Genomic DNA, 16,814 nt, shown 5'->3' with positions numbered 1-16,814 from the left:
TCGAGTTTCAAAAATTATTATTTTTTGACAACGAATTTTATAAACTCATTAATTTAGTGTGATTTTATCGTTGGTTTCCATTGTCAAAACATCTTTACAAAATATATTTTGTTTTGACATTAGAAACCCAAATTAAGGATTTTATTTTAGGGTATTTATAAGTCATCGTTTAATTAATCGGTTAAACACGATTATCGAATTTATAAATGAATATTTTAAGATTTATGTGTAAAAAACTTTATTAGAAATATTCACTTCCGAGTTATTGTAGGTTAAGATTTTTTGTCAAGATCTTTAACATTTTGTAGTTATCTTTTCTATTTATTATCTTCGATTTCATTATAATTCCGTCAATAAATTATTTTACTTATTTTAAGTATTAATTCGTAATTGTAAATAATGTTAAATTTTTAATAAAAATGCATTTATTAATAATATTTATCGATTAGTAATAATTAGAGGAAATTTTTAATTGAAAAAATTGTTTCAACAAATTAGAAAAAATGTATATTTTGAAATAAATATTTTTCTATGTTCAATACTTGACTTTTATTGCTCCTTTCTTTTATTGTCTGAAAAAAAAATACTTGAATTTTGACGGCTTTCGTTAGTTCTTTGGAATTGCAAGAAATCCATCTTTTCCATCGTTTTATTTCAATACCATAAAGAAGGCAAAGGCACAAAGAAAAAGTTACTTAAATTGTCTATTCTTTTATTTTCTTTAATAAAACAACAAGGTATAAAAAGAAATCATTTATTAGTGCTACAAAGTGTTCACTTCATATGTATCATGTGAGCGAGGGTCCAGTTCTGGCCTATCTCAGTGGGCTCTTCCACCACAACACCGGCTGCGGTTACCACACCCAACTGGTAGCGCGGGAACGAGCGCGCATCACGGTAGTACAACACTTCCATACATTTACGTGCTAATGCTCTGGAAAGTTATAAATATTTCATTAGTGAAAATAATTTCCTGTCATCAAATATGTTGGTGGCTCAAAGGTTAAGCACTTGACTTGTAAACTACAGATCTTGGGTACAAATCCTGCCTTGTATCAATGCGTTTTTCAAGTAACAGAAGTGATGCAACCTGTACATATCTAAGCATAATTCAAATATGTATGTGAAGTCAACCTGCACTGGGCCAGTGTGGTTGACTATGGCGTAGTCACCCCTAACTGAGCTACGAGGCCCTCATTTGGGACAAATAGTCAGCTGATGATGTATTAACATTGTAAATAACCACAATATAAAGATTACACTTTACATAACAATATAACAAATATAGAAATACATACTTTGCAGATTCTTCATTCAATGGCCCCTTGTCAAGCACATCACGCAGCAAAGGTGTTGCCATGTATGCACCCATTCCAGTTGCAATGGCAGCATCTTCATAAGCTGTACCTAACTTGTCTACAGCTCCAAGGAATGGCTCGCCATCCTACATATGAAATACATGCAGTTATATATTAATTTAAGTTATAAAATTATTGAATAATAGCTGTTGCTCGAGACTATGTCCCCCGTGATAATGAAAAAACTTATTTTGTAGCCTATGTGTTCTTCCAGGTTATGTGCTATATGTATGCCGAATTTCAATGTGATCCGTTATATAATACTATAATTACCTGAATGCCAGCAACAACATAATTACTCCACAAAGGATCCATCTTGCTGCGCTTGTTGTAGAGGACACGTGTGAGCCAGCAGTGTAGTGACTTGGGTTTCAACTGCAGACCGTCTCCGATACATTGCTCATCAATACTGAGAAAGAATAACACAACTGACAACTCTTATTGTTTTCTGACACAGTCTCCATATATTCATCTTGCATTATGTTGTATGTCCAACTTAACAGATCAATGGTAGAAATATAAGATTATCAACATTATTAAATCTCGTACTCACATTTTTTGCTCAATGATATCCCTCAAATATTGATAGTCAGCATAATCTCCACCAGAGCCAAGAAGAATAAGATCATTGACCTTTAATACACGGGGACAATCTCTAAATCTAGCGAGAGAGCCATAAGATCCGAGGGTATCAGCTGCAATTACACATCCTTTATCAAATTTTATGCCAATTACAGTAGTGGTTGTGGTTATAGGGGCTGCTGAGCTGAAACAATAATATATTAGTCATGAATTTAACATTTCATTAAATGGTCACTAAGCGTAATCATAAAAATCAGTAACTGTTCTTACTGGGCTCTAAAGTCCTGATTAGTGTGGTTCGAAGGTCCGTGATGTGAATTTCCAGGGAAATTATAGAAAGCACCAGGGGATGGCCCGTTTTGCCATAAGGGCGAAGGACTTATCATGTCACCCATAAAAGCCATTTTCCTGTATAATAAAATGGAATTATTGAAACTTTGAATTGAAAAGTTTTCTAACAAATTTTGTATTGTAATGACAAATGACAAGCCGCATTGAAATATGAAAATGAAAACCACAGAGTGTGTAACAATATGAATGTAATGACAATGACAAACACTTTTTAGCTAGAATTTATCTCCTATAAATAATAAACTTTACTAGAATATAGAAAAACCGTTGAAAACATTTAGGAATTTTGATTTTTCTTTTTTCTCATTTAACTTTCATCAAGTCTTTGAAACCGCCTACAAGTAGCATAAATAATATGAAATGATGAAATGAAAACATCATACACATGAAATGTGAAACACACGCAAATCAAGTATTACAAATTTGGAAGTTTGTTTAAGACATTTAAAATGTAAATAAAAATATTTTCTAAGGTAAAAATAATAAAGTTATTTCGGTAAAAATAATTTTTTATTTCCTATTTTTAGCATGCAACTTTAGAAACAAAGTTAAGAGAATTTTACGTTTTAACAGGTAACACTGAATGCTAACTTCATCTCTGTCACGATCCTTTTGAATCCCTCTTTTAAAAAGTGACACAACAAAATGTCTAAGAGAGGTTTGTGAATTATAAAATATCCGTTATAATCAAGTCCCATATTACAGAAAAATATAATTAAAGATGTTGAGATACTATCCTAATGCGTTCGTAATCTATAATGCGCGTTTATTTTTGGAATCCAAATGTTTTCTTCGTACTAAAAGTGTTGTAGTGAACGATGTTAAAGTGTGCATATTTTTTATTTTTAAGGACGTGGTGGTTCCGCGGGAGCGAAGTTCCGTATCTCACTGGGTTTACCAGTGGGTGCCGTTATTAACTGCGCCGACAACACAGGTAATGTTTCGACTTGTTTGTATTCATAACCTATAATTACTTCTAAAGGTTCTGAACACACCGATGATGATCAAAATATACATTTATTTATGAAATATAGTGATTTCTTCCTTGGCTGTGTCTGAGGTTGTTCAGTCCGCAGAATTATAGTTACAATAATAAACACATGTTGACATGCTCAAAAAAAGTTTAACAATGTATTGTCATTAGCAATTTTCGCAAATAAATAATTTTTATTCAAATGTGTTACTTTTACAAATAAATAGTAAACTTTTTAGAATTGTTATATTTCATTAACTATATTATTTTCTCCTCAAATCTTGAAACATATCGCTACAGGAGCAAAGAACCTCTATGTGATTGCTGTGCAAGGTATCAAGGGTCGCCTGAACAGGCTCCCAGCTGCTGGCTCTGGTGACATGATTGTAGCCACCGTCAAGAAAGGCAAACCTGAACTCAGGAAAAAGGTAAACATAAAATTTATATTTTGATTTGTACATTAACTATTTGTAACTGTTGCCAGCATGCAACCAGCATTAATAAGTAGTTTTAGGTAATTTTACTAGTACAGCATCTTTCATCAAACAAAAAAAGTATTGTTAAATCTAAGTTAAAGAGCCATATCAAATAAGTTCTTAATATGATGATATGCCAAAGGTTTCGCTATAATCAATGTCTGAACATCCCTAAAAGGTCTGTAGATACACCTTGGCTGACTGAAGCAATTATATATTCTATTAACAATATTGTAATGTTTATTATAATTTCTACAACATTTCACCTAACAAATTTCAGGTAATGCCGGCAGTGGTTATCAGGCAACGGAAACCATTTAGAAGGCGGGATGGAATTTTCATATATTTTGAAGACAATGCAGGCGTCATAGTGAACAACAAAGGAGAGATGAAGGGCTCAGCTATCACCGGACCTGTTGCGAAAGAGTGCGCTGATCTGTGGCCCCGTATTGCCTCAAATGCAAGCTCAATAGCTTGAGTATAATATAAACTTAAGAAAAGTTACAAATCTTTTATTTTTTCTTCCTCTTAAAATTAATAATCTATCAACAAATTTATGGCCAATGAATTGTCTGGCATGTTAACTTTTACACAGAAAATTTAAAGTATATTTCACTAGGGGTGGCAACCAATGGCATGCACCCTGATTTCAAATATACTATGGACTAAGAAAAAAGTCAGACCTCATTAACATTTCTTTAGAAAAATGGCATGTTGAAATGTATAAGTTTCCCATCCCTGGAACATTTACAATATCATGCCCATACATTTTCAAAGTTTATGCACACCTATTCAATGAAGTTCATTCTTGTGTTCCACTCATTTTATCTAAATTCTTGTGCATTATGCCTCAGTATATTGATTGATGTACTTTGTGCAATATGCATACATTTTGCGTTAACCAAAAATACAAACTGCAGTTCTTCTTTCATTTAATACAAGTTTTATGCATAAGGAGCTGTGAGAGAACTGACAATATTCATCAGCTCACTATACATCCCCACAGAGGGGCTCGGAGCCTACCCTAAGTTTAGGGTGATTAGGCCATAGTCAACCATGCTGGCCAAGTGCGGGTTGGTTGACTACACATTTATCTTTTGAATTTCTTCTCAGAAATGTGCAGGTTGCATCACGATGTTTTCCTTCACCATAAAACCGCCGGATAAATGTACATATGTAAATCGGAAATCGAAATACACATTGGTACATAGCGGGATTCAGACCCAGGACATGCAGATTGCTAGTCAAGAGCTTGACCACTGAGCCACCGACGCTCAGCGACAATATTCAGTCCAGTTGTTTCTTATAGAATTCCTAATATACACGAGTTAAATAAAACGAAACATATGAAAGACTTATCTATATTAGCTTATGCCTAAGTAATAGACATTACATACAGAGTTATGCAAAGCACTTTTTTATGCTATAAAGCTACATAAAAATATTGACAAACATTTAAAACTTTCAATGCCACTAACTTTTTGTGTACAAAAGTTTCCATACACAAATTGGTGGCATTGAATGTGTTAACTTTTATGAAAATGTTAACTAAAGCACATTATCTGTTCATAACTAATACATTATTTAGTACACTTTCACCTGGTCAAACATTGCATATTATTTTAAAATATTAAACAGGAATCTGGTGTTACAAATAAAAACTTTTAACTAATAATAATTAGTGCAATACATAACTCTAATGATTTATTTATTAAATAGAAAAGATTTATCGCCTCTTCTTGTGGGTTTTGGTTGGTCCCTTTACAAAACACCAGTCCACTGAGATTGCCTGTCCCAAGATATCAGCACCATCTAATGACTCACGGGCACTCTGTAATATTAAAATTCACAATATTTACTATTCAGATAATTGGTTCTTACACCATCAGCTCACTATACAACCCCACTGTGGGGATCAGAGCATACAGAGTTAGAGGTGGCCCAGTGTGGGTTAGTTAACTTCACACATATCATTGAATTTCTTTGCAGATATGTGCAGGTTGCTTCTCAATGTTTTCCTTTACCATAAGAATGTTGCATAAAGGTATATATGTAAGTCGAAAATGGAAAAACAAATTGGTACAAGCCTAGATTCGAACCCAGGATCTGCAGATTGCAAGTCAAGTGCTTAACTCCTAAGCCACCGATGCTCTTGCCATTTATAAATTTGGTTCTTACCAATTGAAAAAAAGTGAAAAAGATCTTACCGCAGCTTGTTTGTATGTTTCATATTCAACTAAAGCATATCCCTTTAAGAATCCAGTACGGCGATCCAAGTTTAAATGTATATTTTTAATCTCACCAAACTCTGAGAACTGATTCTGAAAGAGAAAGTAAATTTTTGTATGTAGACTGCCTAAATTCTTCATTAATGAGACACTGGTGACACTTATCATCTTTAGTGTATCAGGTTTAAAAATTTAGTTACTTCAGTTATAACAATACATACCTGTATGTCTTCTTCCTGTGCTTCTTCATGAACATTGCTGACAAACAATATCCAACCCTCTACAGATCTCTGCGGTCCTGGTGCATTACCATCACCTTCTGGCGCTAAACTATCATATCTAAAATAAATACACAAGCATAAATAAATGTTTTTTTACTAATTTGTATTTAATTTTTCTGTTGAAATACAACCCCCCTTTACTTTGTATCCTCTTACCTTCCCCTATTCCCGCGCTCTGCTGCGCCGCCGCCACCGCTTTCGTTGCCAAATCCACGACCTTTACGTTTACGCGCCTTCTCTTTCAGTCTTGCGATTCCCTCTAAAATAAATCATAATTAATAAAATCTTTACAGTTACAGCAATTATAAAATTATCACCAATTTAATTTGCACGAAAGCAATATATCTTATTTATTTATGAATAACTGTCACTGACGCTACTCACGTTCGCCGTCCTCGTCAACCTCAAATTCTTCGGAATTCTCAATATCCAATACATCAGCCATGGTAGATCAATACAACACTAAATGCAAACGGATTTTATCTTAGCTGTTATGTCCCTATTAAGGTATTATTGAAATAAAATGTTTAACTACAAAACTTACGATGTGCAAACGATGCGTGTCAAAATGTCATGTGTCAAACATTTTATCAAAGAGTTTTAGTTGAATTGTTTTTTAATTCTATGACCTGGTAACATAGACCTTTAGGTCACAGTTTATTTGGAAAATGTTCATTACTTTGGATTCACTACACTTTACTTCACTAATATTCGTCGTTTATTTTTTTTGAATTGTATTTTTATATAATTAAAAGGGTTAAGTAGATGAACTAAAATAAAGGACAAAGAGTAGATAGCGAAAACTGCACTTTAAGAATAATGCTAACTTTTGGCCGCGACTTCGTCTGCGCAATATTAAAAAAAGGGTGAAAAGTATCACATGTCTTACTCGGGTCAATGTCTATATCTGTATCAGTTTCAATAACACGTGCTGAACCGTTGCGGAGTTATCAAGTAAACATGTTAATCAAACGTATCCCGTATCCTACATGCGCCTAATTTTATACAATTAGGCAACTTAGCCCGTGTATTCTTCCAGACTGTGTATAGAACATATCGTTGAGCTGTTTTGGAGATACCTTCTAACAAACATCTATCCATACATCTAAACTTTCACATTTATAATATATGTAAGTAAGATGTAGTCAGAAAAATAAAGAAATTTCCTTCACTAAAATTCTGTCATTGTTCATTATGAAAATTAAAAATGCCAAGTGTAATGACATATTTCAACTGATCATTTAAAATTACTTTCGGTATTTAAGTAGTATTCAAAATTCATTAACTCAAAATATTGTTAAAATGTTGGATATTGTAAAACCTGAAGTGAATAAAATAAAACATATTGAATATCTTTGTTCAGATTTAGGTCTAAAATCTCCACCAACTGGAAGCTCTTCTACTTCAAATTTAAAGGTTGACCAAGTAATAATTGAAAGATACACCGAATTTATTCAATCAAAATCCACTTTATTAACAAATGGAACGTACGAACCTTTAGAAAGACCCTTCGACTACTTTGATGAAGAGTTTGCTTTTGGAATTAATTTACTTAACAATAATGTGTCTTGTGTTGGGAATAACATGACTAAACTAATTCAAATGGGTACGAGCATAATATTTTTTTTATTTTTAGTATCCATTTTATAATAGTTTTACAGATGTGATATGAGTGGTTGGGTAATATGAAGAAAATGATTAGCATACAGGTTCAGTTAACGATCAAAAGCGGTACTATCATGTAGGCAACGACATTGAAAATCCTAGCTTCCACGCCATTGTCGATACTTTAGTATCATAGTATTTTTTGCATTTCAAACCTCATAAATTTGTAAAACTCAGATTTTTGCCTTTGATTTTTCTTTTCACTACAATTAATTTTATGAAAAATGGCAGTGTGTAATTTTTAGATTTAAATCGAATTTAAAACCTTCATTCGAAATCAACGAAACCATCGATATTTGTCACCACTCTGTCAATTAAAAAATGACAGCACATGTCATGTGTTCAAAAAAATTATTGAAATCAAGTTCAAATTTGAATTAGAGTTTTTGATTTTATATCTTCATTCTCCATCAGAAATAGTAAAGTATATATTGGTAATCAAGGAATGCCCGAGATGTCTCTTAAGGACTCCATAATGACTTCACTTAACGGTAATAAAGTAATTTTTTTTATTGATAACATGAAAGTTTGTTTTACAGTAAGTTACATAATTAAAGCATTTTCTATTTTTATTCGCTGTTTACACAGCTATAGCTTAATTATAGTTGCAGGGTGCCCTATATCTCTGTGAGTGCTAAGGTTACATCATTCTCTCCACATTATTTGCGTCCTGAACTATGAAAATGGACGGCGACCCATTTGTATTTGGTATTCAAAATTCCCGGATTTGTGTGTGGTTTTCAAACATTTACTTTAGCCCCCAAACTACGGGATATTTCACACCGGAACTAATTTAGTTCTTTAAAATGGATTTGTTTTTTATAACCTAAAATTACTACATCACTATCTTTGCTTTCCTGAATTTTCGCTCTCGGCTTTGTTTAATATAAAGTGGTATATATTATATTAAAGAATTGCTTTATTCTCCATATAGCTTGTGAAAAACATTAAAGTACTTAAACCTTAACATTATTTACTCTATGTTTTATACCATAATTTTCTCTAAAATATTAAAGATCTAAAATGAGTACTAGATTGAGAGTGACAAAGTTAAATCAAAATGAATACAATTTAAAAGATTATTTATGCTCCAATGGCTCAAAAAAATATTCCTGGCATCACCTTTTGCAAGAATAACTAATTAGGTTTAGAGCAAAAAGTATTTGATACGGTATTCAGAATTGTGTCCTTTATAAGCTGACAAAATTTCAGGAAGGCAATGTTAAAATATACATTTTCTCTGTACAAAATATCTATTTATGACAAGATTATTACAGAATTAAAATAATTGTATGTTAAATTACTTAAATAAATTAATAATTTTTCCTAATAGAAAATATTTGTTGTATTACTAATATGAGATCATTCAATTGTAATCTTGTAGTCTAAATGGAATGAAAAGTTTGGTGTCAATATCAAATTACTAGCCTCTAGCGGCAGATTGTTTTAAGAATGTTGAGGGAGGAGTGGGTGTTTTGTTTTAAAATTAATATTTTATGTAAATAACATTTTCTGTCCTTATTTATAAGTATTGGATAAGTTTCAAGATATTAAATTTCTTAATTACAGCTCAAGAGCCATGGCCCGACAATGTCAAGCTATTTCAACCTTACGAAGTGGAACAAATCTTGCTACCTGATAATGCTAGTTGTCTTGCGGTCCAAGCATTTTTAAAGGTATGAAAGATATTTTAACAACTTCCTACATAAAAAAATATAGAATCTGAGATATATAATCTTTGAATTTATAATTTACAGATGTGCAACCTTCCATTTGAAGTTGAGATGCGTTGGAATGCGGAATTCATGTCACCGTCTGGTCGAGTACCGTTTATAAAGTGCGGTGCATTTGTTGTGTCTGAATTGGAACCTATTGTGCAGTTTGCGGCCAATAAAGGTGTATCATTATGTGGCCGTTTGTCTACCGAGGAGAAGGCTGAAATGAGAGCATATATGAGTCTCATCACAAATGTCCTGGTTAATGCTGAGGTATAATAAAATTAAGTTCTTATAAAGTTATATGTTAAATTAGCGACAATCTTGTGGTATACTTTTTATATTTTATAATAAGGTGGCACACAGTCACCTGAACTCTATGTTTTGAGTGTAAATATTTGTTAACTGTCCCACAGTTGTATATATCATGGGTGGACAATGACACATTCAATGCGGTGACTCGTGTACGGAATGCCTCCGTATACCCCTGGCCATTAGGCTGGCTACAGACCAGATCCAAGAGGAATAATGTTATAAAACGATTGAAAGCGTTGCACTGGTATGACAAGACTTTGGATCAAGTATTAGCTGATGTAAGTAATTTTTTTTATAAAGGGCGAAAATAATTTTTTTTCTTTTAGGCTATGTTCTACATTATTGCCAAAATGCAACAAGATTTATGGTGCAGGTATAGAGATACATTTTAACAAATATCCATCCATCCATCCAAACATTAGCATTTATAATACTATTAGCAAGATGGCAAATGAGCGAGCGGCCACCTGAAATCGCTGATATAGTGAAGTGACCTTTGCCCATAGACATACGCGATTGCATATGCATTGCCTACCTTTAATCGATGGAGGAGAGGATGCATAGAAAAAAAAATAAGAAAAATTCCCTTTCCATGCATTCCCTCATCCAGAAAGTCCACTTTCACTTCCCATCCTTTCCTTATAAGAAAAACGGTGGGAAGGGAAAGAGGACTATATTAAGCCTCCGGGACGCTCACTCACCGGGCGAACCGGGCCAATTCGTGCGAACTGTCAAAAACACTGTCCAATTGCAGTAGTATTAATTTGAAATATGTAGTTTTCATTTTATTTATAATACTAATTTTCAATAATTACATGAAAAGAATCTTTATAAAAATACACTTTCTTAAGCACACTTGATGCTACAATTTTTAAAATTTTACATCAATTTTTCAGGTTGAACAGTGTTTCAATTCTTTGAGCCAACGTCTCGGTGAACGGGACTACTTCTTTGGAACGTAAGTAACAATTAAAAAGACTTATTAAGAGTAAGAGTAGGGAGGTTGAATTAAAAGATATACAAAACCTATAATAACTTTCCTATTCTTATTTTCCATTTTTTCCAAGTCCAACTCCTCTAGATGCCCTAGCCTACGGTCATATGAGGGCACTCCTGTCCGCTACCGGACCTAAAGCTATGAATATGATAAAAGCTATAACAAGCTGCCTTCTAAAACATCTCATGAGAATGTCTAATTTAACCCAATTACCATTAACGGTGAGTTAAGAGAAATTTAAATTTTGTTTAATTAAGAATCAAAGGCCGTTTTCATTATGCCAGTTGCGCTGGAATGGCCGGACTGCAATTAAAAATAGAATGATATGTTAATTACAGAACTGGCATTCTCAGTGTCGTTAGTACGTGCTTTCAATATGCCAGTGCTGATTTTGAGCGATACTGGTTTACTGTACTGGCATAGTGTAAACCAGGCATTGCGCGATTGCTAGACAGTATTTAGTTTTAGAATTCTGTTGACTGAGAAGTTTCGTGAAAGATAAATACAGCTACCTATTATTTTATTTAAATAAGCGATATGTGATGAGTACCTATTCGATTTGACGCGATCCTAGCGACATCCGAACGAAAGTTATCTCTGCCTACCCCCCGTGGGTTGTGTTGCTTATAAAGGTTTCAAATTTTATCGTTCAGCCACAAGAAGAATATCTATTGAAGCAAGCGTCGCGTGTCTCGTTTCGGAGATCTCTGTCGCCGGAATTGAATCTTGTTCGAAGTTATACGAGGATAAAGCGATCCAAGTTGGGTATTAAAAGATCCAAATGCGATATTGTCGCTAATTCCAGAGATATTTTTGGTTATTGAATTTTAAATTATAATGTAGTTTAGTTTATTATTTGCCATTTTTAAAGATACGAAATAATTAATTTAAAGTGTAATTTTTTTTAATGGCAACACTATATATTAATACAGATTATCCATCAGTAGTCATGTTGTTTTGTGCCTAAAATATTTTCAGTACATAGTTTGTCCTCCTTTTGAAATAAAAGTTACTTGTGGTTTATTCAGGTTTTAAACCTTTTGCGTCAAAACAAATCATAATAATGACATCCAAAGAAGGAGAAGTAACTTGTAGATACGAAGAACCTTGCAAATATCCAAACTATGATAATTATGAAATGATTTATGAGTTGATTGATGATATTATTAAGAAAACGGAGAAAATTATTACCGAAAAAGAAATTATCGTTATTGAAAAGAACGATTTTGAAGTGATATCCGCTTTAAATACGGAAGAAAATTACGTAACATTGGATAATATTAATGATTATTTGGATACAATTGAAGAAAATGATTTAACGAATCAGACTTATTCGATAGATAATGGAGAAGATTTAATACAGGTTATTAATGAGGAAGATATTATTGATAGTGACGGACTCGTGACTGATAAGCATTTGTTAAAAGAAACTGTTTCTAACGATTTTGATCTAATACAATATAATAATTATACGAAAGTTGATAATAGGTAATTAACAACATTTTTTTTTATCACAAGGTAGCAAATGAGCGGCCATCTGAAATCGCTGAAATACGTATACCTAAGCATAAGCAACCACAGACATAAGCAATTGCAGATGCGTTGTCAACTTTTAATCAACGGAGGAGGGGATACACAGATATAGATTATTTTCCCTTCATGCAACCTCTCATCCGGAAAATCCACTTCTTGCCATTCTATACTTATAAGAAAAAGGATGGAAATGGAAAGAGGACTAAAATTAACCCTCCGGTACCACACTCATCAGACGAAACGCGGAATTGCTTCCACTTCACGGCTTCTGTGTGGTCGTGAACTAGCTAATTCGTGCAAAATGTTAAAGGCTCTACCACTGGTCATAGACGCTAGTAATGTTTTTTTTACAAATCTTGAGATTTTCGGCATTTTTTTGACAGTCCAAATAAGGAGTACGTTGATGAATATTTGGATACTAACAGGAATGAAAGAAAGTCATCTGATACCTCTGTTAATACACAAATCTGTCGGTCGCCACTCGCTTTGCCAGGTTGGGATTTAAAATTAACTATTTTTTTTAATAAATAAATTAGCATTTAAATTTAGAATTCGTTAGTAAGACTGTTAAAGGAATAAATGGCGGTAAAATTTCAGGTTCAAGACATACGTCAAACTTTCCGATTAACGAAGAAATAACCATAGAGAATTTAATGGATTGTTTGCGTAAAAAGAACGTCCTTGTCAGCAGCGGCGTTGATATCGCCGAAGTTGATTAATTATTAAAATAACTATAAAATGAAATACAAAGTAATATGTTTAAAAAAATAACCAAAAAAAACTACTTATATGCGTGTTACTCGTACTCGTTCCGGACTATAATGCATTGGATGTATTCTGTTTGGTCGACGTTATATACTCTTAATCGTTGTCCGCGTTTTTTATATCGAAATTCATTGTTCCTATTATAAATAATTGCAATTTTTTTTTAAATAAATGTCTTTTACATAACAAAAGTTTCCGTTCAAAAATTCATTTTAATAAGCCTATAAATTTAAGAGAAGAAATAAAAAGAACCCGTTAAGTAAGTGTACTCATACATTTTTATATAATTTCTTTTAGTTTTTTTTTCTTATTTAGTTATTTACCTCGATTTTAAATTCCATTCGATATTACTGTAACAAGAAAATCCTAATCACTTTATCGTCCTATTCTCTTCTTCCTTATATAACCTTTTCTTTTAGCTATAAAACTGGTAAAAAAAAAACATTGTTACCGTTATAGAATGAATATTGATGACAATATTATTCATTCGTATGTATTATTTATGTATATTGCCTGTAGTAAAATTTATTAGTCTTAGTCGTAATTAAACAATAAATTTTATAATATTATTGTATTAAGAGAACTAGAAACCAAGGTATGTTTAGATGTATGAATGTAGAATCAAGAGAGGTGTAAGACTGCGCCAAATAGAGGTTTCTGTCTACCCTTTTGGTTACAGTCGTGATTATGCTGTTTTTAGTATATATTAATATTATGAAATGTCAACAGGCCAACAGAGTTAGATGCGCTGGTGTTTGGACATGTCTTCACAATAATCACGACTCGGTTGCCGTGTCGTAAGCTGGCGGACATCGTGCGCCGTCATGACACCCTGGTCGCTCTCGCTAAACGCATCGATGAGCAATACTTTAAGCGGCCATAGCGCCACGTCTTCAAGGACATATCTACCGTGTTTAGAAGTCCTTGAACCCCCTATATCTTCCTCCTTTATACTTTAAATACAGACTAGATTAGGTTAATTCATACTGGAATGCATTGTCTGTTTACATTTTTCCAGTTGAAATCCAGCGCTGGATTTGATTGTTGACTGGAATAATGTAAACGGGGCATTATTCTTGCATTATTTTAAGTTATGATGAGTTTTAACTGTTGTAACTCTTTTAAAACATTATAGCTATGTGTTGCGATAGCAAAAAAACTTACTATCGTGTTATGAGTTTTGTCATGAATAGTTTGTATTATATTTGGAAAAGTCCAAATTTCAAGTTAAAACATTTTATTAAATAATTATGAATCGTGCAATTGTTTATCATATTAACACACTCATTGTTGTCTAAATGTTACTTAAGTAATGTTTAATTATTATTTAAATTTAGATTTAGTATAGTTAAGTTAATGTAACAAAATAAGAAGTTAATAAAATAATAATTACATATTATATTAGGTAAAGATCGGTAAAGCTTTGAACTGCCGATGTGGAACTTTTAATTTCTTGAGTTTTCACTGGTGAAACACGAGTATGAAAACATAGTATTATCTTGACGTTTTAGCAGTGAAAATTCACAGAATGTTTCCGTAAAGTGTTGATAAGGGTCTTGTTGTTAGTTGCTTTTGACTTTTATTGTCGAACCTGGGTAATTTAGAAAAATATCACTGTCTCTGATTCTCGATAATCCAGGTTCAACTGTACATAACCACAGAAATCTAATAATTAGATGTTTGCTAAAGTTCGTCCATACAAATATTTTCCTAAAGCTGGCTTAGTTTTATAAAAAAAATATGTCATAATAAGTAAAGTTCATATCAGTTTTTAAACATAAAAGTACCTTATTTCTACCTCGAGTAACATCCTGAGTGTAGTGTTTCATCATAGTATTACCAATTTAACTATTATTTAATTAATCTAGAAATAATAAAGTATAGACTAGCATTTAAAAATAAATATAAAATGGCTAAGGTGTGTTGGCATCAGGGGCTCTTCTTCAGGGCAAGTGGGTCTGGTAATGTTCGCTGTAGCGGCCATCTTTAGTAAAATTTATTTACTGTGTGTGTTTTTTGTGTACTATAAAGGTTTGCTTTGATTTGAGTAGCACAAATTTTGTTTTAAATTTGTAAATGGATTCAATGGCTTGGATCTAAAATGTAATTTTTTTATTGATTTACCTTTATTTAATGCACATTGTTGAGTAAACATAGTTTTTAAAAAGAAAATGTGTATTCTGCCTTAATAGTACAGGAGCTAGCAACGTTTGAAAAGAAAGAATTTCAGGTCAGCTGATTTTGTGATATGTCGTCCTCCTTGGTCTTTCGGTTAGTGTTTTTACAATCCAGGATTTTTACCTAGACAGGTAGGATGCACTAATGAACGCAACCTCTACCGCCAGCCAGAAAGAATTTAACCGAAAGAGCAAGAAGGCCGTACATATGACAAAATCAGCTGACCTGAAATTCTTACTTTTCAAACGTTTTTTCTCCTGTACCATAAAGTATAAATATACTTTATTGTAGTAATAAAAGTGGACAAATTCTGAAATATGCATATTGTGGATACTATAGTTCAAATTATTGAAAATTTTCTGTACACCATATTATTGGTTCATTTTTTTACATGAAGAAAATGTTGTATATTTTGCTACTACAGAAATTTATGTTTTAAAAGGCATTTAATGTAAATATTGTATTTGATGTGCATTTTTTTTTATATTATGATGTTTGAAGTACAGATTGTGTTGTTTTGTTTGTAATTTAATTTTAATAAATTGTTTACTATTATTTTATTTTTTTAAAGCCCCGCCTCATATTGAGATAACATTCAAAACTTTTTGGTGTAAACGCTTTAAATAATAGAAAAAAAACAAGTCTGTATACATGTTTATTTGGTTTCCATCACAATTAGAACGATTGCAAGACACTTTCTCCATTTAAATATCAAACCAATCAACCTACTTACAGTTTCGTCCATACAATAACTTAAATTAATTTTCATAACCTTTCGTTCAGCAAATTACAAAGCGACAAGAAGCAAAAATAATTGTCTCTGTACATTATGCGTGTTTTCCATTTTTTTTTTCAAAAAAAAGAGATCACAATCGGTACACAGCACAAAAATAAATAATCTAATAGACAATTTAAAATTCCACCTACATTTAAAACGTTTTAACTACATTCATTCTCTTCGAAATGTCTAAGACGCGTAACATAAAACAAAAATCATTTTCTCTTATGCAACATCACGAGCTTCAATTGGGATGGATGAAGCGGTCTAGTGGGTCCTAAAAATGCTCTATGTGTTGTTTGCGGGCAAGCATCTAGATTCTTCTGGATTGGTGGAGAATCATTTGACGCACGCTGAACGTGGACAGACCGAGACCGACCGCAGCAAGCACGAAAGCAGATCGCGACATCATTTTCTCACGACTAGCTGGCTGGAAATAAAAGAGACAACATTATTTTTATCGTTTTAAGAAAACATAAGATTTAAAAAAAAACAAAATGAAAGTCGATAAAAATTATTTACCCTTAAAACATTATGCAGATTTATTTCATAAACTCGAATATATAATAAAATTGGATGTCCCAGCAACAATAAATTGTTGCAGACTAAATTTACTTCG

General features: G+C 32.5%; 4 protein-coding genes across 7 annotated transcripts; 2 read left to right on the top strand and 2 right to left on the bottom strand.

Annotated features, from left to right (window-relative positions):
• Positions 1-738: 738 nt before the first annotated feature.
• Positions 739-2,420, bottom strand: Prosbeta7 (proteasome subunit beta type-4). The gene is given in 5 exon segments (NM_001312858.1): positions 739-934; positions 1,299-1,444; positions 1,632-1,767; positions 1,912-2,124; positions 2,211-2,420. Coding segments are annotated over 5 exon segments (789 nt in total). The 5' UTR covers positions 2,345-2,420; the 3' UTR covers positions 739-774.
• A 478-nt stretch (positions 2,421-2,898) lies between these two features.
• Positions 2,899-4,244, top strand: RpL23 (ribosomal protein L23). Its single transcript, NM_001312510.1, is given in 4 exon segments — positions 2,899-2,949; positions 3,142-3,225; positions 3,565-3,692; positions 4,021-4,244. Coding segments are annotated over 4 exon segments (423 nt in total). The 5' UTR covers positions 2,899-2,936; the 3' UTR covers positions 4,219-4,244.
• An 841-nt stretch (positions 4,245-5,085) lies between these two features.
• tsu (40S ribosomal protein S12 homolog tsunagi) lies at positions 5,086-6,830 on the bottom strand. 2 transcript variants are annotated; one of them, XM_013320480.1, is made up of 6 exons: positions 6,794-6,830; positions 6,634-6,711; positions 6,406-6,508; positions 6,190-6,307; positions 5,948-6,061; positions 5,086-5,571 (listed from the first exon to the last, which is right to left on the bottom strand). In XM_013320480.1, the coding sequence occupies exons 2-6, from the start codon at positions 6,692-6,694 to the stop codon at positions 5,467-5,469; spliced, it is 501 nt and encodes a 166-aa protein (XP_013175934.1). In that variant the 5' UTR covers positions 6,695-6,711; positions 6,794-6,830; the 3' UTR covers positions 5,086-5,466.
• Positions 6,831-7,449: 619 nt separating this feature from the next.
• On the top strand, positions 7,450-15,804 carry LOC106124681 (metaxin-2). Of its 3 annotated transcripts, XM_013321594.1 has the most exons (11): positions 7,789-7,855; positions 8,160-8,405; positions 9,484-9,590; positions 9,672-9,902; positions 10,046-10,222; positions 10,841-10,902; positions 11,012-11,162; positions 11,595-11,757; positions 11,970-12,429; positions 12,858-12,967; positions 13,072-13,470. In XM_013321594.1, the coding sequence occupies exons 2-11, from the start codon at positions 8,360-8,362 to the stop codon at positions 13,191-13,193; spliced, it is 1,629 nt and encodes a 542-aa protein (XP_013177048.1). In that variant the 5' UTR covers positions 7,789-7,855; positions 8,160-8,359; the 3' UTR covers positions 13,194-13,470. The 3 variants fall into 3 exon arrangements, with proteins under 3 accessions (XP_013177047.1, XP_013177049.1, XP_013177048.1); XM_013321593.1 differs by lacking the exon at positions 8,160-8,405 and having other exon boundaries at positions 7,450-7,855; positions 13,072-13,472; XM_013321595.1 differs by lacking the exons at positions 8,160-8,405; positions 11,012-11,162; positions 11,595-11,757; ... (1 more) ...; positions 12,858-12,967; positions 13,072-13,470 and adding an exon at positions 13,969-15,804 and having other exon boundaries at positions 7,452-7,855.
• Positions 15,805-16,814: the final 1,010 nt, after the last annotated feature.

This window comes from Papilio xuthus, unplaced genomic scaffold (assembly GCF_000836235.2).
Source record: "Papilio xuthus unplaced genomic scaffold, Pxut_1.1 DF825946.1, whole genome shotgun sequence".
NCBI classification, from domain to species: domain Eukaryota; kingdom Metazoa; phylum Arthropoda; class Insecta; order Lepidoptera; family Papilionidae; genus Papilio; species Papilio xuthus.
Note: the sequence above shows the minus strand (reverse complement) of the source record. Positions and strands in the feature narration are given on the sequence as shown.